The sequence below is a fragment of the Arvicanthis niloticus genome, chromosome 20 (assembly GCF_011762505.2).
Source record: "Arvicanthis niloticus isolate mArvNil1 chromosome 20, mArvNil1.pat.X, whole genome shotgun sequence".
NCBI classification, from domain to species: Eukaryota; Metazoa; Chordata; class Mammalia; order Rodentia; family Muridae; genus Arvicanthis; species Arvicanthis niloticus.
The window spans coordinates 28312460-28334403 of record NC_047677.1 but is presented as its reverse complement, the minus strand read 5'-3'; the positions used below and the strand labels follow the sequence as shown (position 1 = coordinate 28334403).

Genomic DNA, 21944 nt, shown 5'->3' with positions numbered 1-21944 from the left:
TCGACAAATCAACTTGTAAACTACTTTTAAAATTAGATCCCAGGACACCCTCTGGCTTATCCAGATTACTGGCCCACATACACGAGTTTTAGTTGTCTTTCCTGTACCTAGATTATAGGCCTCTAAATGTTTTTAGTTCTACCGTCATGATAAATTAAAACAAACAAACAAACAAACATACCTTTGACGATGTTACATTTGGAGATTGAAATGGATGTCTTTTTTTTTTTTTTTTGGATTTATTTTATGTATGAGAGTACACTGTAGCTGTCTTCAGACACACCAGAGAGGGCATCAGATCTCATTACAGATGGTTGTGAGCCACCATGTGGTTGCTGGGAATTGAATTCAGGACCTCTGGAAGAGCAGTCAGTGGTCCTAACCACTGAGCCATCTCTCCAGCCCTAGATGTCATTTCTTTTTTTGTTGTTTGGTTTGGTTTGGTTTGGTTTGGTTTGGTTTGGTTTGGTTTGGTTTGTTCTAGACAGGGTTTCTCTGCATAGCCCTGGCTGTCCTGGAAGTCACTCTGTAGACCAGGCTGGCCTCGAACTCAGAAATCCACCTGCCTCTGCCTCCCAAGTGCTGGGATTAAAGGCGTGCACCACCACTGCCCTGCTTAGATGTCATTTCTTAATGCAAACAGTTATTAAAACAATTCTTGGCTCTCTGAAGATAGTTGTGGAACTGTATCTGAGGATATGAACGGGTGGAACTGTATAAACCTCCGGAGCTGGAGTTACAGCGCCCCCTATGTGGGTGCTGTGGAACCACAGGTTGCCTGCAAGGTGCCTGCAACAATGAAAAGTTTACTAGATGCTTGCTCTGTGGTTTCTTTTTTAAATTTAAGATTTTTCTCTGAGACAGGGTTTCTCTGTGTAGCCCTGGTTGTCCTGGAGCTCTGTAGACCAGGCTGGCCTTGAATTCAGAGATCCACCTGCTTCTGCCTTTCCAGTGCTGGAATCAAAGGAGTGTGCCATCACTACCTTGCTATAATTATGTGTTTGGGTGTTTGCCTGTATGTTTGTCTGTGCACCAAGTGCATGCCTGGTGCCCGAAGAGGCAAGAAAAGGGCAACAGATGGCCTGCGGGGACTGAAGTTACAATTGTGAGCAGCCATGTGCATGCTGGGAATTGAGCCCAAGGTGTACTAGAAGAGCAGGCAATGGCCCAAATTTCAAGCCAATGGTCTAGGTTCCCATTTATTTGAGACAAGATCTCATGTAGCCAAGACTGACTTCAGATTCACTATATAGCTGCAGATGGCCTCAATCAAACTCCTGACCATCCTACCTCTACCTAAATAATGTTGTAACTCATGCAATAACTAACTCAGTCTCCCAAATGCTGGGAATATAAATTTGAGCCACTCTGCCAGGCCAAATACCATCTGCATTTTCTTCCTTTGGTAGTAAATATTCTCAGTTTTCTAGCTATTAATTTATTAGCAAATATTTTTCCAGTTGAGTACAAAGGACTAATAATAATATTTGCTGTTGTTATTTTAGACCCAATCCTCACGTGACCAACCGTGGCAGCACCTGCAGATTCTCCTCAAAAGGAAGACTTTGCAAAGGACCAATGACACTGTGTCCTGCGTCCTTGTATCTTTTCCTACTCTGCTGCCATGTCTCGGTCCCGCCCCGCAAAGCCTTCCAAATCAGTCAAAACAAAGCTACAGAAAAAGAAAAGCAGCCAGAAGAAGACATCAAAGCAGGCTGTCAAACATGGGGCATCAGGGAAGGTGATGAACCCCAGAAAACTGAAGCAATTAATTAAAAGAAAAATTGGTAAGAAGGAAACAGAAGGCAAAACCCCCACACCTGCGCCAAGTCTTCTGACGAGAGCTGGGGCCGCCCGAATGAATCAGGATCTTTTTCAGAACCCAGAGTCCTTAACTTGCAACGGGTTTACAATGGCTCTTCGAAGAACCTCTCTTAGCTGGCGACTCTCCCAGCGCCCGACAGTCACACCCAAACCTAAGAAAGTACCAACTTCAAAGAAGCAGTGTATACACAACATCCAGGACGACCCGGGAGTAAAGCACCCTGAAAATGATTCAGTTCCCAGCCAAGAAGCCATCGTGTCCCCAGATACAGAGAACCTAACTGGTGAACAGAATACATGTTTAGTTGAGGGGGAGAGCCAAGAGATAGCCCAGTCTTGCCCTCAAAGAATAGAAGACCCACAAAGCTGTATTTCCAAATATGAGAACCTTGAAGCGGGAGTTTCTTGGCAACTGGAAGGGACACACTGTGACGAACTGCTTTCTCAACAGACATCTGATAACACGTGTGCTTCCCCTCAGGAGTGTGTTCCATTGCCCCAAAGATCAACTTCCGAAGTTACCTCTCAGAGAAACACTAGCAATCAGTTAGTAGACTTGAGCTCCCAAGCGGAGTCTCCCAAGCTGTCTGATCCTTCTCCGAATCCGGGAAGTGATCATAACTGCTTTCCCGACTCCAGTTTTAGGATCATTCCTGAATTGGACCTTAAAACGTGCATGTCTCTTGATGAGTCTGTATATCCCACAGCTCTGATAAAATTCATCTTGGCAGGCTCACAGCCGGATGTCCTTGATACTAAGCCCCAAGAGGAAACCCTTAAAACTACCCCAGAACAAGTGGGAAGCCAACCGAATGAAGTTCTGGATGCCACCTCTGTCCTAGGACAGCCCTTTAGGACTCTCCCACAGCAGTGGGGATTTCCTGGTGCTGACTTCATTCATGGTGAGGCCCTGGACAAGGGCTCAGACTCACCAGAGGATCTTGGTGCTATTACTATGCTAAACCAACAAGAGACTGTGGGTATGGATACGGATGTTGCCCCGGACCTGCCTATCTTCCTCCCTAAGCCTCCAAACACAGTTACTACCTACACTACCCCTCCCTCAGGGCCTGAGCCCCACAGCTCTGCCTCCTGTGGGCTTGAAGTCCAAGGTGCTACCCCAATTTTAACTTTGGACTCAGGACACGCTCCCCAACCCCCACCGAACTCTGAGTCAAGTTCAATACCTCTGGTAATAGCTGCAAATGGTATACAAAAAACTACCGAGCAGCAATGTGGTGCCAATCCTTTGCCAGCAAACACACAAGGGTTTACAACTGCCCCCGAGAATGAACTCCAGGATGTCCCATTAGATCTTACCCAGTGCTCTCAGGCTGCTCCCAGCAAATTGGAAGGAGGGATTTCTCAGGTCAGCATGACCAGCTCAGCTGATGTCAAAGCCACAACGATATCTATGCCCGTTACACAGGCCAAGACCTCTTCTCTTCCATGTAAATCTACACCGCCAAAGGTGGAGAGGAGGAAGCGCAAGCCGTGTGGGGTCTGTGAGCCTTGTCAGCAGAAGGCCAACTGTGGGGAATGTACCTACTGCAAGAACAGAAAGAACAGCCACCAGATCTGTAAGAAGAGGAAATGCGAGGTGCTTAAAAAGAAGCCAGAGGCTACCTCCCAGGTACAGGTGAGAGCAGCCAAGGGCTGGGAGGGTCTCCTGTGTTTGGGGCCCCTGCCCCTAAGTACTTGTGGATGGTGTCTTGTGGTAGGTTGGTGCTGGGAATTGAATCTAGGGGTTTCCCCAAGCTAAGCAAGTTCTCTACCCTTACCTGCAGCTTCCTCAGCCTTTCTCAAACCTAAGCTGTTCATCTTGAGATTTATAGCTCAGGTTGTGTGTAGTTAGCCAAGGGTTACCATGTTCTTCTGCATATAGCTCAGGACTGCCTGAGACTTCTGTTCCAGGAACAGAAGAGCACGCCTGTATGCATGTGGTGCATAGGAACTCACGCAGGCGCACATACATAGTCATAAATCTTTTTTTGCTCAGTGGGGAAAGATGCATGCTATATTCTGATAACCTGAGCTTAAGGCCTTGGACCTGGGGAGTGGAAGGAAAAGAACCAACTCTTGAAACTTCTCCTTTGACTTCACAACGCGAATGTCTGGCATGGGCTCATGAGTGATTAATGTGAGGCCAACTTGGATCACGTAGCAAGTTCCAGGGTAACCTGGGCTACAGGATAAGCCCCCTTACTTCTAGACTTCAATTACCAGTCTTAAAATGCTGCCTTCTTATCTGAGACTTTGAAAAGAGGTTAGACCATTAGCCAGTTCTGTGTTGATGGGCATTTAAAGGGTTTCTCCCCAGATAGATTCTTTTTCTTTTTTTCTTTTCTTTTTTTCGAGACAGGGTTTCTCTGCCTCACTCTATAGACCAGGCTGGCCTTGAACTTAGAAATCCACCTGCCTCTGCCTCCTAAGTGCTGGGATTAAAGGTGTGCTCCACCCCTGCCCGGCGCCAAATAGATTCTTAATGGCACAGGCACTTAAAGGCACTTGTTTAACCCTGGCTCTCAGATGCTGAGGCAGGAGGATTGCCTTGTGGTTGAGGCCAACCTAGATTATATTATAGCATGACCATTTTTTTAAAATACCAAAAGTAGGGAGAGGTCTAGAAAGATTTTCAATATTCAATTTGTGGTTTTCTTTGCCATATGTATATTTAGTCACAAAGAGTCACTAGCAGAGGAGTCAAGACATTAAATAACCAGCTCTGCTCACAAGTGTTTATGGTCTATTTCACTGAAAATGAATAGGTTGGGTGGGCATTGGTGGCATGAATTTCAGTCCTAGCATCCAAGAGGCAGAGGGCAGAGGCAGGCAGATTTCTGAAATTCAGGGCAAACCTGGTCTACATAATGAGTTCCAGGACAGCCAAAGCTACAAAGAAAGATCCTATCTCAAAAAGCAAGAGAAAACAATAAAAAGAAATGAGGAAATAGTAAAAATGTGTAGACCCAGAAGTGATAGGTGAAGCTTCAGTTGTTACCAACTAATGTAAGGTATTCATGAGGGTCTCTGCCCTCTCTCCATCCCACCCATCTGCTCCCTTCTGCCTCTGTTCTTCTTGGAGAAAGGGTCTCATATCCCAGGCTGTCCTAACTGTAGCCAAGAATGCTACATGGAAGGTTTATTTGGCTTACAGGGTAAAGTCCATCACCAGGAAAAAAATCAAGGAAGGAATTCCAGGCGGAAACCCGGAGGCAGGAAAGGAAGCAGAAACCACTGAGGAATGCCACTTACTGGCTCAGCCTACTTTCTGAATTTTTTGGTTTTTCAAGACAGGGTTTCTCTGTGTATGTATCCCTGGCTGTCCTGAAACTTAATCTGTAGACCAGGCTGGGTTTGAACTCACAGAGATCCACCTGTCTCTGTTTTCCCAGTGCTAGGATTAAACCAGTTCCAGTCTGCTTTCTTGTACTTCCCAGGAGGGCCAGCATATAGGTAGCACTGCCCTCAGTGAGCTGTGTCCTTACCAAGGATCTTGAATTTATATATGTATGTATATATATGTATATGTATGTGTGTATGTGTGTGTATATACACACATATATGTATGTATATATACACATATATATGTATACATACATATATACATATGTATATATGTATATATGTATACAGACACACATATATACATACTATACATACATGTATGTATGTATATATGTATGTATGTATATATACACATATATGTATGTATATATACACATATATGTATGTATATATACACATATATGTATGTATATATACACATATATATGTATATATATACATACATATATATGTATATATATATAATATACATACATATATAAATTCAAGATCCTTGGTATTTCATATATACACACACATACACTGGGCTTTTGGAATTTTGCCTGCATGTATATCTGGCAAGAGTGTATATGCTTTGTTGTTTTGCCTGTATGTTTGTATAAAGGTGTCAGATGCCCTGGAACTGGAGTTACAGACAGTTGTGAGGTGCCCCATGGGTGCTGGGAATTGAACCTGGATTCTCTGAAAGAGCAGCTGTGTTTGTAACCACTGAGCCATCTCTTCAGTCCTGATCTTGATCTTCTGATTATCCTTCCTTCTGAAATGCTTGGTGTCCTACGATGTTGCACTATGTAGTACCATAGTACATTTTTTTGGTTTTTCGAGACAGGGTTTCTCTGTGTAGCCCTGGCTGTCCTGGAACTCACTCTGTAGACCAGGCTGGCCTCAAACTCAGAAATCCGCCTGCCTCTGCCTCCCAAGTGCTGGGATTAAAGGCGTGAGCCACCACTGCCCTGCAAACTCAGGACCTCTGGAAGAGCAGTCAACCCTCTTGTCTCTCCAGCCCTGCCTCTGGCTTTTCTATGCTTGCATTAGAGGCGTGTGTCACCGAGCCTCATAGTATATTTCTGAGACAAACCCTCACTGTAGCTTCAGACTCTTCTGAAAATTGCTACATAGCACAGACCTGTCCCAAAATGACAAATGCTCCTGCCTCACTCTGTTGAGTATGGGAATTATGGCCACAAGCCAACATGCCTGTCCAGAAATGTCCTTCTGGTGGCCCAGGTCTGAGGCTTGCAGGAAGATACCATCCATGCATCAGACACTTCAGAAGTGGTTTATTCCACTTTCCGTGATGGGATTTGGGGGTGAACGGAGCATCACTTGGCCATGCTCCTCAGTGTTTCACACAGCCCAGTAGTGTGTATGATGTACTCGTTTTTGAGATACAAAAGTTTAGGGGCTAGCCTTGGCTGTGTAGTAATCAAGGCAGAAAGTTGATTCCCAGCATTCTTGCAAATAACCAGCATATCTGCTTGTGCCGGATCCCAGCTCTGGGGAGGTAGAGAGCTGGACGTCTGTGGCTTGCTGGCTAGCCACTCTAGCCAAATGGGTGAGCTCCTAGTTCACTGATAGACCCTGTTTCAAAAACACAAGGTCTCCGGAAGAACAGCTTTGGTTGACTTGACCTTTGGCCTCCACATGGGCACACATGCACCATGGATACGTGAACACCGAGTAACTCTGCTCCCGGAAGCAGCCAGTGCTCATCCTTCCCTGCCTGAGCATTTGTGAATGAATGAGCGTTTGTCCCCACGCCAAGCAGCACTCTCCTCTCGGTGACACTCTATGGCTTGCTTTTATTTCATATTTCACATATAAACTTCGTTTTCAGTCAAGTTTTTCATTAAAGAGCAAAAGCGGAGCCATGAACGGGAGGAATGTTGGTCGGGAGGGGCAGGACAGTGGATGGCTCTAGCTGATTCGAGCTATGGATGTTGGATGGAGTGACATAGGTTGCATGCAGCAAAAATTCCTGCCGATGTGCTAGCATTCCTTCTTAGCTAATTTGCATCTACAGATTGCAAGATTTGCTTACCAGGTGTCAGAATGTCAAAAGAGTTGGCTCATTTCTCTGTATATGAGTGTTTGTATGTATATTTTAAGTACACTTTATGGGGTCCACAGAGAGCCAGGAGCCACCATGTGGGTGCTGAAAATGAAACCCAGGTCCTTAGCATGTGTAGCAAGTGCTCTGAGCCACTGGGCCGTGCTTTGTTTGTTTGTTTGTTTGTTTGTTTTGTTTTGTTTTGTTTTGTTTGTTTGTTTTTCGAGACAGGGTTTCTCTGTGTAGCCCTGGCTGTCCTGGAACTCACTCTGTAGACAAGGCTGGCCTCAAACTTAGAAATGTGCCTGCCTCCCAAGTGCTGGGATTAAAGGCGTACGCCACCACTGCCTAGTCGCTGGGCCATACTTAAGAATTTGTTTTAAATTATGTTTTATTTTATTGAGCAGTTTTTCTGCTTTGTTAATAGTCAGCCTAGCTGGTTCAGTAGGGGAGGGGGGACAGAAGGTAACAAATTCTAATATACTGAAGAGATTTCTGAAGGGTTCACAGGGTAGACAAAGACAGTTTAGTTTCTTCACAGTACCGTCTTATCAACAAGTCTTGGGTGTTTGTGTGTGTGTGTGTGTGTGTGTGAGAGAGAGAGAGAGAGAGAGAGAGAGAGAGAGAGAGAGAGAGAGAGAGAGAGGTCATAGCATGTTCCGAGCATCACAGACCTGTTGTGGAAGTCAGAGGATGAAAGAGAGACAGACAGACAAATGGACCATAGCAGGTTCTGAGCATCACAGTTTACCAGTGGAGGTCAGAGGACAACCTTCCGGTGAGTCTGTCGTATTACCTTCATCCTGCAGAGCCGCCTCCAACCTCGCCTGATTTGTGTTTCCAGTGCGGTGTCTCACTGCGCTGTTGAGGATTTTCACTTTGGAGGCTCCCAGCATTGCCCAGGCCTGTGAGCTTCCTGAACAGCTGTGTCTCCGGGGGTTCCCAGCGCCTGGCTTTCACTATAATTTTGTTTCACATTTCATAACATGACAATTATGGTGTTGTTCCTTATCCTGTGCTGTGGTGATCTTTTGCCCTTCTTTTGAAATGTTTTCATGCCAGCACGAGACATGATTATAATCTTAGTACCCAGGAGGGTTGATGGCAGAGCCAGTTAAGCTCATGACTTCAAAACTACCCTGGGTGACACAGAGAACATACACTTCATTAGATACAGTTTCACCTTGTCCTTTTATCATCATCATCATTATTATCATTATTATTATTATCATTATTATTATTATTATTATTATTATTAATTATCATTATTTTGGTCTTTTTCAAGATTTTTTTTTTTCTGTGTAGAGCTGGTTGTTCTGAAACTTGATCTATAGAGCAGGCTGGCCTTAAATCCCACCTGCTTCTATCTCCCAGGTCCTGGGGTTAAAGCCTATCTTACTACCACACAGCTGCTTTTTCAAGTTTCATTAACTTTACCTAGCCTGCCCTCCCCCTCCCCATGGTGGATTTTGCTGAATCTTTTTCATCCAGAATCACCACGTGAAATTAAAATGTCACATGAACGCTTCGCTTCCGTGACTAAGTTTGTGGGGCTAGGAGTCTTTTCTCCCTCATTCCTATCAGAATTGTGTCTTGTATATGGTGGGCACCATCTAGATGGTGGTTGAATTTGGTGACCATTGTGTGGAGCTGTATGTATATAGTTAACATTGGTATGTGTGTGCGCGAACGTGCATGTGTGTGTTTGTATTTTTATTTATCTTTGCACTATTTTGGGAATAATAATTTCCAAAACATTTGGAAAAGGATCGCATTATGTATGCCTTGCTGGCCTGGATGACCTGGATAGACCAGACTGGAGTGTGACTCAGGCCTGTCACCTCGGTCTCTGAAGCTCTGGTTCACAGGTACGTCCTGTGTCTTGGAACAGGTGGTGATTTGGGCACAGAGTATTTATTGGGTCTCCAGAGTTGCATCAGACACCTGACACACACACATCCAATGGCTGTGCTCTGCCTCCAGCTAAACAGAGTCACAGAGAGGCCAGATGGTTGCCTAAGGCTGTAGCTGGTGGGGAATCAGGATGTGGGCTGGGAGGTCTCATTTTAATCATCCATCTCTCTGAGCTGTGGTGATGGGTAAGCAGAGTAGGTGCGGGAGAAGAACCTAGCAGCAGCCTGGTTGAGAGATGGTCACTGAAGATGTATGGGAATCATAAGTTCCCTTTTAGGTATAAAACATCCCTCCCTTGAATTTGTGTGTACCACATGCTTGCTTAGAGAACAGATGTCAACAGGAATGTCTTCCTCTTAGTCCTTAGACTGGCTGCCCAGCAAGCCTAAGCGGTCCTCCTATGGCTGCCTCCCCAGTTGTCAGAGGTGGCTTTCTACTTTAAAAGGGTGGCATTCAGCATTCACTCTGGAGCCTCACAGTAACGAGGTGAACACTGTTCTACTGAGAAATCTCCATCTTCATCCTCCAGTGGTCTTGATACCAGATTTATCCAGGGTTTTCAGAGGACACAGATTTTTATTTTCTCTCCCCTGAAGACAAGGGTTTCTCTGTGTAGCCCTGGCTGTCCTGGTACTCACACTGTAGACCAGGTTGGCTTTGAACTTGGAGATCTGCCTGCCTGTGACTCCAGAGTGCTGGGATTAAAGGTGTGTGTCACCCACCACTGCTCAACATGGACACAGAATATTGAGTTGTAATTGCTCACTTGCACTTAGCTTCATTGATTATGGACAGCCGTAATTCTCCAATGACATAATTACACCAGTTACAAGTCAGAGGCACTCAGTTTAATGATGGGGTCAGTGGGGTGTGGGCCCTTCCCAGGACATATTGATCTTGGTTAAGACAACATTATCCCCAGCACTCAAGATGACGAGGCTAGCATATTGTTTGAGTTCAGAGCTGGCCTCTTACTTCAAAAGCAAAGCAGGAGGTGAAGGAAGGGGAGAAATTACCTGTGCTGACGGAATCATAGGACTGGAGCCATGACTGCTCCTTGATGCTCTTGTGGTGGACCTGCGTTCCAAGCAAGCACAAGGCAGGCGGCAGCCATCCCCAATTCAGTTCCAGAGGAATCTAAACCTCTATTACTGATCTCTACAGAGCATCAGGCACAGATGCGGTACATAGATTCGACGTGCAAGCAAGCACACACATAAAATACTGTTCAAATGGTTTTGTTTTCACTAAGATGTTTCTGACAGAAATAGGCAATTTTTAAACTTTACGTCAAGCCTGCACTGTTAAAGGATTGTGAGGCTGAGCCTCAGACCTCTTGGGATCTTGCTGGCTTTGTGGGTGTTCTCCCCGATCCCAGGCCTTGAACCAGACTCCAACTTTCTACCTATTATCTTTTAAGGTAGCCTGTGACAAAATAACCCAGGCTTATTTTCTTGTTGAGGGAAGTCCTTTGCCCTTGACACCTGCAATCGATCCCTGAGGGCTTTGCATTGCAAAAGCCTAAAGTTTGAATCACCTTCCTGGTCTAGAAATGGATCAAGCTGTTTTTTTGTGGAGTAACAATGTCAAAGGGCTCCCTCCACGCCACATCCACCCCTCCCCCCACCGTCCCCTGTCCACCCCCCTCCCCCCCAAGACAGGATTCCTCTGTATATCTCTAGCTGCTCTGGAACTCCAGAGATCTGCCTTCCTCTGCCTCCCAAGTGCTGGAATTAAAAGCATGCACCACCACCACGCAGCTGTCAAAGGACTTTTTATTGAGAGTTTAGCTATGAAGCCCAGGTTGGCCATCAACCCCCCCTCAGGGAAATGAGTGCTTTTTATTTTATTTCAATATATATTACTATTGTTATTTTCTGTATGTATGTGTCTGTGTGCGTTTAGATGCCTGGAAGCCAGAAAGGGAGGGGGGGAGGAGTCAGATTCCCTAGAGCTGAGTAAGAGGCAGGTGGTTGTTAGCAGTCTGAAGGAGACGAAGGGAACCAAACTCATGTCCCAGAGCAGCAAGCCCTGTCTTTAAAGAACATGAGCTGGATAATACGTTTTTGGACCCCTACTATATAGCATAACAATTCTAGACCTGCCATAGGAGGTGTTCCATGGTATAGGTTCAATACTATATGTAATATATAGTATATACTATATAATATATATGATACATGGGTTCTTTGGAGACAAAGTCTCATTTAACCTAGGTTAGCCCTTGGTTTCAGTATGTGGCAAAGGATGGGCTCTAATTTGCATCTCTCTAAACCCCTGAATGTTGAGAATAAATGCCTGAGCCAATTCCCGGCTTATCTCTCTCCTCCCTCTTTGACATTTTGTTCTCCCACCCTGGGAAAAGCTGTCATTCTTTTCTGGGGTGGGGGCGGGGAGGAGAATGGGTATGTTGAGACAAGGTCACACTGTGGCTGAGTCTGTCCTGAAACTTGTTACTGTAGACCAGGTTGCGGCCTCAAACTCGGAGATCCGCCTGCCTCTCAAATCGTGGAATTAAAGGTGTTAAGTAAGCTTAACACCTTGGCCTAGCAAAAACTGCAATTCTTTTTTTTTTTTTTCAGTTTTCTGAGACAGGGTTTCTCTGTGTGTCCCCGGCTGTTCTGGAGCTTGCTCTGTAAACCAGGCTGGCCTTTGAACTCAAATCCACCTGCCTCTGCCTGCTGGCTGATTTATTTTTGAATATGGGCTTATGCAGGGCTGGAGAGATGACTCAGGTTTACTGGCTCACTGGCTGCTCTTTCAGAGGTCCTGAGTTCAATTCCCAGCGCCCACATGGCGGCTCATAACCATCTATGGTAGGATCTAATGCCCTCTTCTGACATGCAGGTTTACATGCAGCAGAGCACTTGTATGGTGCATGTTTGTGCACATGTGCGTGAACAGCATGCTCTCTTAAGCACTGAGCCCTCTTTCTGGCCTCTGGAACCTTTGGTCTCTTGTACCCTCTATTAATTTCTCATCTATCCTATTAAAAACGTCCAGTGCTATCTAAGTTCTGAACTGCGCCTGTCAGATCTTCAAGATGTAGGCACTGGAGGAGACTGTAATGGGAATAGGCTCCCTACCTCTGGGCCTGTGTCCACCCTCATTGTACCCCAGTAGTTTGCTACGGCATGTCAGTGCAGCTCTTTCATTAACTACCCATCTGGCCGAGATAAGCTTTGCCTTTGTTTAGTAACTAACTCTGCAGACCTAGTGTGTGCTTCCACATTTCCCTGAAGTCACCAAGTGTGATGTCGGGTGAGTTCACAAGTAGCTCACCAAGCACCCCTACTCTTGGAGCACGATTTATTTTGTGGCTGTTACAGGTAATACATTGATTTAAAATATATGACGTCATAGTTATTCGTTGGGTGGCGTGGTAACTTTACTAAATACTGAGCGATCAATGGGAGAGACACCGCTTCTCCAAGTATGTGCATGTATGTGAGGGAGGAGGCACAATCTCTGGGAGAAAGGCATGAAACTCAAAAAGGGGGTGGAGGGGCCACCCTGAGCAACTGACTGGCGGGGTTACATACTGGCAGGATGCTCTGGCAGTTCTTTGAGAAAACAGGAACCTTGAGGTGGCTCAGAGAGTTAAGAAAGGCCATTCATCCTGACCTAAATTTGATCCCTAGGACTCTAATGGTGGGAGACAATTAACTCCCCAAACTAATCCCCTTTGCGCTCCACATGCCATGGAGGGTGTACCCACACAAACACAGGCACACAAAATGATGATGATATGATGATGATGGTGATGGTGGTGATGATGATGATGATAAAGAAAAAGGAATTGGGATGTCCTTCAAAGTTGACATCATCAGCTGAATGATGGGTAAGTGTGGTCCACCGGTGCACCCGTTCTCCACCCTGAGCAGATAGATGTGGCCATGCATTTTCAGCTACTTCTTGGTTGCTTTGGTTCCCCACAGAGCCATCCCACCTCCCAACCTCTCAGACAGTGTCTCACTATGTAGCTTTCCCTGTGCTGGAACTCACTCTGTAGACCAGGCTGGCCTCAAACTCCCATGGATCAGCCTGCCTCTGCCTCCTGGGTGCTGGGATTAAGGTGTGAGCCACTACTTCTGGGTCCATAGCAGTTCTCTGTGTTTGCTGTATTTGCACTGGTGTTATGGTTTAGGTCAGATTCCCTTGGTTTCCGTATAAATATTTAACAAAAAGATGAATTCCATACAGCTATAGGGATAGGTAGAGTATGCACAAGTAAGACCCAGTAAGCAGGATCTTACTCTAGCTGATTCTCCTGCCTCAGCCTCCAGAGGCAGTAGTCAGTCAACTCTCCCGTCACCGTCACCGTGTCTACCTTCAGAAGTCCCATCCCATCCATCCGCTGCCCCATCTGTGAAGTAGTTAAAAATTTTGTACAGGGCAGGGCAGTCTGGAGGATGGTGTAAGGAGATCTGGGAACAGGGAAGGATGTAGTTCATTAGTAGGCACTTGCTCAGCGTGCAAAAGTACCTAGGTTCAGGCGGAAGTACTAATAAATAACGAAATAAACGGGAAAACAAATGCTGCACGGGAAAGCGGCAGCCTGAAACCCTCAGAACGGAGGGTGACGAAACGCAGGCCTTCCGGGCCCTCACTCTGTTCCGAGTTCTGGTTGTGGGAATCTGTTCCGAATCCAACTGCAAGTGGAAAACCCATTTTTGGCCTCGCAGCCAGACGAGCCATCCTGCCAATCCTGCAAATCCACTGCAGAAACTTTGGCCCCAGGAGGCAGGAGCTTGGGCTTGCTTCCCAAGATCTGTGCAGCTGTCAAGGTGGCTGTGACGGGCTGTGATCAGTCCCTTGTACAGCTTTTTGGCAGTGACCTTGGGCCAGCCCAGCTTGCCACAGCTACTCTGGTCCTCTCTGCCGCTAGAGCCTTTGCCGCTGTTACAGCAAACGCAAGGGAGCTCGCAGGAGCTCTTGGTCCTGCCTATTCTGGAGACTGGCAGGTGTCATGTGGTGCCAGCTCCCCAAGTCTACCACTCACTGAGCATGGGTGCAGTCCAGGTGTGTGTGTGTGTGTGTGTGTGTGTGTAAGTGATGGAGCTAACGAGCGCGCGCGGATGTTCGATACGGGCTCAGGTTCAACTCCTGGGGAAGTGACTGGTTGACCACTAAGCCAGTGTGCCAGAAGCCTCAACTTGGGAACCCAGTTGGAGGCTTGGTTGCAGTTGATCTCGGGAGGAGAGGAGACAGAAATACCCCCCACCCCCTCACAGGTTCAGGTTGGAGTCTGCCTTCTGGTAAGGTGCGGGTTTCTCTGGGCACTGAAGGTCATCAGCTTACATAGTCTTCCATCTCTGTAGTCGCCGAGAGAGTGGCGAGTGTATTTTGAAAAACTCCACCCCCCTCTCCTGTCCACATCCTGTCCCTTTTCGCTTCTAAGTGGCTGACTGTCATTTTTCAGTCCGACTTTGTCGTTGGACATTTATTGACAGAAATCAAATCGCTGTTTCTAGGCCAAGCGCGGGCTGCACCGAGGTGTGGTTCCCAGGAATGAGACACGCAGCCCAACAGCTGAGCCTGCGCTGTCCTCACTTAACCTCCCTGCCTTCAATATCGCCAATATTTAGCCTTGCCTTATAAAGTCAAAATGCACAATACCTTCCAGGGTTGCTGTGAGCCCCGATGCCCCCTTTGGCTCAGGGCTATCTCCTGCCCGGTGATAACAGAGTAGCGCGCCCCTCCCTGCGCCGACCTGCCCTGGTGCCACCCAGAGGTTCCTGCTTAGGGAGAATCCGCCATCGATCCGATGGTGGCGACCTGGGGGATTTGAGAACATTGTCTTTTGCAGAAGCCTCCGGTGATTTCAGTGGCGGCGACCAGATCCTCTGCAGAGAACTCCATGTCGCAGCTTGTGGCTGCCTGTGTCCTGTGGTGAGAGCCCAGCCTCACAGGAGATCCTTTGTCTGGGATAGTGCTAGGCTGCGAAGATCACTTTGGAGTCTCTAAGCTCTGCCTTGCCATTGGCTGCACTCTTTGTGGGGCTGTTTTTGCAAAAGGCATGCCCAGCACGTCTACAGCGCTGGCAGGCCAGGGCTGCCTTTAAACACCATGATAATGATACCAAAAGCAGTTTGCAGAGCTGCTCTCTGTGGAGGCTTCCTCTGCAGAAGCAGGCAAGATGGCTACCTCGTGGGCTTCGCCGTGAAGAATGCAGAGGCTAATTAAGACAGACTTTTAGGGGGAAAGGGGCTTTTCCCTCCATCTTTATTTATGCAAGGTTGTTGGTTGTTTTTCTTTCCAGTGACTTTTAAAGTATACATTTTGCATAAGCTCTTCAGGGTCTGACTAACATGTTGATGGTATTAAATGATATAAGTAGTTTGTTTTTTGTTTTTTTTTTTCAGAGAAGTAGCAAAATTTTTGGCGGGGTGGGGAGGGTGGGAGCTGATATATATATATATATATTTTTAAATGGAGGCTCACATTTCATTTTTTTTTTTAATTTTAGGTTACAAAAGAAAACAAGAGGCCCCAGAGGGAAAAGAAGCCCAAAGTTTTAAAGGTAATCACCTCTTGATGAAATGCTATATGTATTTTTCCATTTTATACAGTGTTTTTCTGTCCTCTGAGGGTGAATTTACATACAGTGGATTTTGATTCTCCCAGGTTGTCAGTGGTTACATGAATTTCCACTCAGCCAGAGTTGCCCTCCTCCCCTCTCCCCCCATTACGGTCCACATTAGCATCCTTTATTTGCAGCTTCTTATAAACGTTGCACAGAAGGAAAAGTTTATATGCAAAGTGTTGAATAATCCCTTCTCCTCTCCAGCTCCCTTTGTGTCACTTGCATCTGTAGGCTGCACCCTGTGGACATCAGCCCCATGGCAGTTGACATTATGTTGACAGCTATGATTCATTGTAATTTAAAAATATTTTTTTAAACATCTAGAAAATCTGATATATCATTTTCTTAGGAGTGGGGGAGGGGGGAATGACCTTAGAGGTTTTAGTTCAACTTCAAGTGCACTGACACCTTAAGTTAAACTCTAATTGCTTAATGTGAAACGCTCACTATGCTATAGTTAATTCTGGCTGCCATAGATGTAAGGAATCAGCATGTTTTACGTACTTCATATAGACTGCATGCTGAGAGTTCAGCAGTAACCTGATTTGCTTGTTAGCTCGGGATCTGTTTGCAGTTTTGTGATGGTATGGAAGAGTTAATTTAAAAGCCTATGGCCTCACAAGAAGTTCGAGGCTAGCCTTAGCCTTGCATTGCTCACAGGTTAAGATCTCTAAAGCTTTTACACTGCAATCTATAAATGTTAGCAATCGTTTTCATTGTAGAGGAAATATTAAGCGGCGGAACCACCTGTCTCCAGAATCATTCTGTGTGTTTAATGTAAAAGGATTTAAATGTAACTGTAGCTTTGTGTCAGCAAATAAAGTTTTAGCCCTCCGGCGTACTGAACCGTGGCAGATTCCGATTTCATGATTTCATTTGCTGCCCCCGTGTGTGACTTTTAAATGCTGGCACTGAGAACCAGGCATTGCCTTGCTTGCTGGTTTCACCGACCGCCTTGAGGTTTCTGTTTCCCGTGTGCACACAGCGAGGGCAAGACCATTTATTCATCAAAGAAGAAGTGCTTACTAGAAATTGACCACAGAGTCAGTCAGTGAAGTGGTAGGCTCTGTGGAATGAGTATGACTGTTTGGCATGCATTTTCCTGAGGCCAGGGCAAATCAAGTAGGGGTTGTTTGTAGGGTACATTAAACCAATTTATGTTTTTCTTCATGTGATCCGTCCATTGGTAACCTTTAAACCTGCCAACTGTAGACCATCACTGACTTAAATCCTTGTATTGCCTGTAATCCTGCCACTTTTGTTAGTCTATTTGTCTCCTGTCACCTGTTGCAATGCAGCATATGTTTCTTTTTGGACTCATGGAATAGACTATGACCCTGTGGTGGCCTAATTTCTTCTGTCCCAGCAAGCAGGACTGAATTCTTGCTTATGATGAGGTCTCTGTAGTTGGTATCTGTTGATGAATAGGGAATTGACAAGAAACGAAAACAATTTTTTTATTTTTATTTTCTAGAATAAACTTTTTTTTTTTTTTGGTGGTAGGGTGAGTTTCAAATCAAGGTTTCTCTGTGTAGCCCTGGCTGTCCTTGAACCAGCCTGGCCTGAAACTTAGATCCACCTGCTTCTATCTCCCAAGTGCAGAGACTAAAAGCATGTGCCGCCACCACCTGGCTAGGAATGATATTTTGAATGTCTTCTATTTTTCTGTGTATGTGCAAGTGATTGCAGGTATACATGACCTCCAAAAGAGGGCAGTAGAAGCTATGCAGTTACAGGTGGTTATGAGTCACTGGCGGAAAGGGGAGAGTGGCAGGTGCCCTAACTCAGAGAGATCCACCTGCCTCTGTCTCCTGAGTGCTGGGATGAAAGGTGTGTGCCCCAACAGCCTGTTTGTTGTTTTGGATTGTTGTTGTTGTTGAGTTTTGTTTTGTTTTGTTTTCTGTGCTTTAAGACAAGGTTTTTACCATGTAGCACAGGGAGGCCTGGGAAGTTGCTCTCTTACCTCAAGCTCCAGATAGTCTTGTCTCAAATTTCTAAATGCAGAATTTCCAACGTGAGCCAATATTTCTAGCCAAACTGAATGTGTTTAATGATGGAATTTTAAAAGAATTTTTTTTTTTAATTTTAGATATTTTTAAAGTATCTTGACAATTTTTAATCCTATTCATTTTTTTAGCATCCTGTCATGTGTATATCCATACACAAAGATGAAAATAAAAAAAAATCTTAAAAGAAAGAAAGCTTTGTTTCTCTGCATCATACTAGTAGTACTAATTCAGATTTGAACCCCAGAGGTGTGTAAAATTCAACTAGAGGAAATAGCCTCATAACCCAGGAGTTCTTTGGCATGCTATGCAGGATTAGGTATAGTGTATAACGCTCTCAGCTTGACATTGGGAGCTAGACCCCTATGCAGGGCTCCATGATGGGACTCTACAGGTGGATTTTGTTCCTGTCTTATTTCTCTTTTGAAAAGGTTGTATTGTGTCAAAGACCTGATTCACGTGTGTTCACCCTGACCCCTTAGACCTTCAAATATCCCAGGTCCCCTGTCATGATGAAGGGGCAAATGACTGATTTCCATTTTTTTTTCCATCCTCACATATCTAGGAGGTAGTTAGACAGGAATCTGATGACAAGGAGGTTGGGAGCTGTATGTTACGTTGTATCCTACTCTGAACCATGGCAATCCCTGAGTCCAGATGCAGGACCAGTTGAGTCCAATTTGCATCATCTCATTTCTTCTTACTTCCTTTTTCTCTCTGACAGGGTCTTACTATGTAGTCCAGGCTAGCCTTGAACTCATAAAGATCCACTTGTCTTTGCCTGCTGAGTGTTGGGATTAAAGGCATGAGCAACCATGCCTGGGTTCATTTATTCTTTAGTAAAAACAAAACAAAACAATAAAAAACAAGCAAACAACCTTAGTTGATCCAGTTGGATTCCATTACTTATCTAAATTGATCTTTGAAAAAGGTAATCAGCATAAGTAACTGTACGTAATACATTAGAGTTTCCGTTTTGTATGCATGCATGTTTATAATGTACAAGCATCGGCAGAGGCCAGAAGCCCCAGTCACGTGGCTGTCTCAATTCCCCTCTAGCTTACTTTTCAGACAGGGTCTCTCACTGAACCTCAAACAAGCCCCAAGGATTCCTCTTGTCCTCCATCACTGGGGAGAGACATTTCAAGTGTGTCCGGGAGACCTGAACTCGGGTTGTCATGCTAGTCCAGTAAGCAGTTTGCTCATTGGGCCATCCGTGTCCACAGAGTGTTTAACACTGTATTTTGCTCACTTGCACCCTTCCTTTTCATCAGACAGTGTCCCACTATATAGCCTTGGCTGGCCTGGAACTTGCTGTGTAGACCAGGTGTCTCTTCTTCCTGAGTGCTGAAATTAAAGGTGTGTGCCATTGCTTTTGCACATGCCTGTCAACGTCGGAATAGAAGTTAGATTCCCTGGAACTGGTTTTTACAGTTGTTTGTGAACTACCATGTGGGTGCAGGGAATGGAACCTGGTCCTCTGCAACAGCAACAAGCACACTTGAACCATATGTCTAGCCCCATGTCCCCTGTTATTTATTGGTTCCCAGGGTGACAGATGTCTGTAATCACCACTTGAGGCTTGAGCCAACTTGTGACAGACAGACACACTTTGAGCCACTGCTGGTTTATAACTGTAATACCAGCACGTGGGGTGCAGAGTTCAACCCCCAGAATGTGCTTCCAAAAGTTGTCCTTCAACCCCCAAATGCACACAGGAAAAAGGACTAGGAAGGAGCATGTCAGGATGAGGAGGGCAGTAGGAGGCTAACATGGCAGGTGTGATCAGAGGATATTACATATGGAGGAAATTATGGAAGAATAAAGAAATAACTGGGTGTTCTGTTTGGTTTGGTTTTTCGAGAACTTGGTGGTCTTTTCAAAATGACCCCAACCAGAATAATGGAAATAGTAACATCAGTGGGGCAGGGGTGGGGGGTGAAGTCCAGGCTATGCCATTTTCCCAGCTCACTAGTAAGTCTAAATCCAAGTGGGTACTCTGAGGAGGGACACATAACAGTCATCACTTGGACTCTATTCCTTTGTTGCCAAAGAGACACTTGCTAGTACTTGGCTAGAAGATTTTATTAAAGTAGTCTCAGTTTTGAACCAATGGGGTGAATAAATAGAGAAATGTCACGGAATGGTGAGCCAGGAAGCCGTCTGCAGAGGCAGCTCTGCGAAAGTGATCTTGAATCAACCCTCCTCTTAGTGCCTTCCTTGATGATGCTGATAAGGGGAAAATATGAATGGGGGTGGGGAACAGGACATTAGTGCTTCTGTCACACTAGCAGAAGGCACGGTGTGTGCATGTGAATGTGGGATCTTGAATGGAGCAATATTCAGAATATTGGGAACTGTTCTCTTGCCTTACTTGAATACTCCGTGAAGGTTTCTTTCTGAGCAATTATAGTAACCAATAATAGGTATGTGATTTTCATGTACAACAAAACGATGGCGTACGCGAGTGCGAGTCCACACAGTCCAATGTGTTTCCTGCTCTCTAGGAGATTAAAGGCTAACAAAAAAAAAAAAAAAATAAAAAAAAAAAAAAAAAAGGCAAGCCAGAAAGCTAGAAAACAGGTGAATAAATTATAGAGTGCTCTGCTTGGAAGGAAAGGAAGTAAGAAGACTGTGGTGCTTTTTAGGTTTTTGTTTCATAGTGTCCCGAAACAGGATGCAGAGTTTTTCAGTTGTAACTTTGACACTAATTCCGTCTCTTGTCAATTGTTACTATGTATTCTAGGGCTTCGGTACATAGACTTGATACCTTGTTTCTTTTTGAAGCCCAATAGTCTATTCACATGCAACATAATTATAGAATAACTAAGGATACCCCCACCCACACACATATTTATGGCAACATTGTTATTTTCTGTGCATGTATGTTTTGTCTGCATGTGTGCCAGTGTGAGGGAGTTACAGACAGTTGAGAGCTGCCATGTGGGTGCTGGAAATTGAACCTGGGGTCCTATGAAAAAGCAGGTAGTGTTCCTAACCACCCAGCTATCTCCAGCCTATTCATATTTTTAAAAGGAAGTGTGGAGGTGAGGGTTGTTGCCAGCGCTGGCAGCAGCAGCTGAGGCTCACTCCTTTAATCCCAGGGTTTGAGAGGCAGAGCCAGGCAGTTCTCTTGAGTTTGAGGCCAGCCTGATCTACAGAGTGAGTACTAGGACAGCCAGGGCTGTCTAGACCCTGTCTCAAAATCATAAAGGAAGGAAGGAAGGAAGGAAGGAAGGAAGGAAGGAAGGAAGGAAGGAAGGATGGGTAAAAGGCCATAGTGGCTTTATGTGTGTTTAACTGACCAGACTTCCCAGATTATAAAGATAACAGTTGACAAGATGACCTTGCTCTCTGTTGACTGAATTTTTTGCTATAGAGTCCACAGTTCTGGGCAAGAAATCTGACTTCTGCATGTAAGAAACTAGTGAGAGAGAAGTTTGGAGGCTGATGGGAGTATCCATAAGAAATACTTAGCTGGGCCTCGTGATGAAACCCATTACTATGGAGGTTGAAAACAGGAAGAAACCAACCTGATCTACAGAGTTGAGACCTTATCTCCAAAAAAAGAGACAAGAGTTGGCTGGTGATGTAGCTCAGTCCCTAGAGTACTTGTTTAAGTGTGAACAAAACTCTGGTTCCAGTTCCGAAACCTCACAGCCCATATGTGGGGCACACAACTGTAAGCCTGGCACTCTGTTCCCCCCACTCAGAAGGTGGAGGCAGAAACAGCAGCTTCAAGGTTATCTGTCTTGTTGCATATTGTCTGGGTTACATGAGACCCTGTTATAAAAACTAACACATTCACATCTACACACATATGCAAACACATGAGGTGCAAGGCTAAGAGGGGATAATTTCACCACAGAAGAGGGTTTTGTGTGATGATTTCAGTTTTCTCAGCTTGGCACAGAGAGTTAATCCCATGTGCTGCTGTGCAGCCGAGTCCATTCACAGGCACACATGGGGCTTCTGGTTTGCATACCTAGAACTGGAATGTATTGTTTTTGCATAGAAATGATCAGACCTATTTTAGGGCTGGATTCTCACTAAACCAGCCATTTGTTTATCTCTGCAATGTGAAAATTTCTAATAAGCCAAGATGCAGGTCCAACTGCATGTGTTGGTGGCATGTGCGTGTAATCCAGCCTTGGAAAGGCTGGGAGTGAATGAGTGAGTGCCTTGAGGTTGGGGCCAGCCTGGCAACCCACTGAGA

General features: G+C 45.3%; 1 protein-coding gene across 2 annotated transcripts in view; it reads left to right on the top strand.

Moving 5' to 3' along the window:
- The first annotated feature begins 1624 nt into the window (after positions 1–1624).
- The window catches only part of Tet1 (tet methylcytosine dioxygenase 1), a 65271-nt gene continuing 44951 nt past the window's right edge, over positions 1625–21944 (top strand). The window contains exons 1-2 of one of the 2 annotated variants that reach the window (XM_034523721.2): positions 1625–3463; positions 15606–15659. In XM_034523721.2, the coding sequence (XP_034379612.1) occupies positions 1625–3463; positions 15606–15659 (1893 nt within the window). Of the gene's footprint in view, positions 3464–14824; positions 15375–15605; positions 15660–21944 lie in introns of those variants that run through there. The other variant, XM_076917127.1, reaches the window with a different exon arrangement.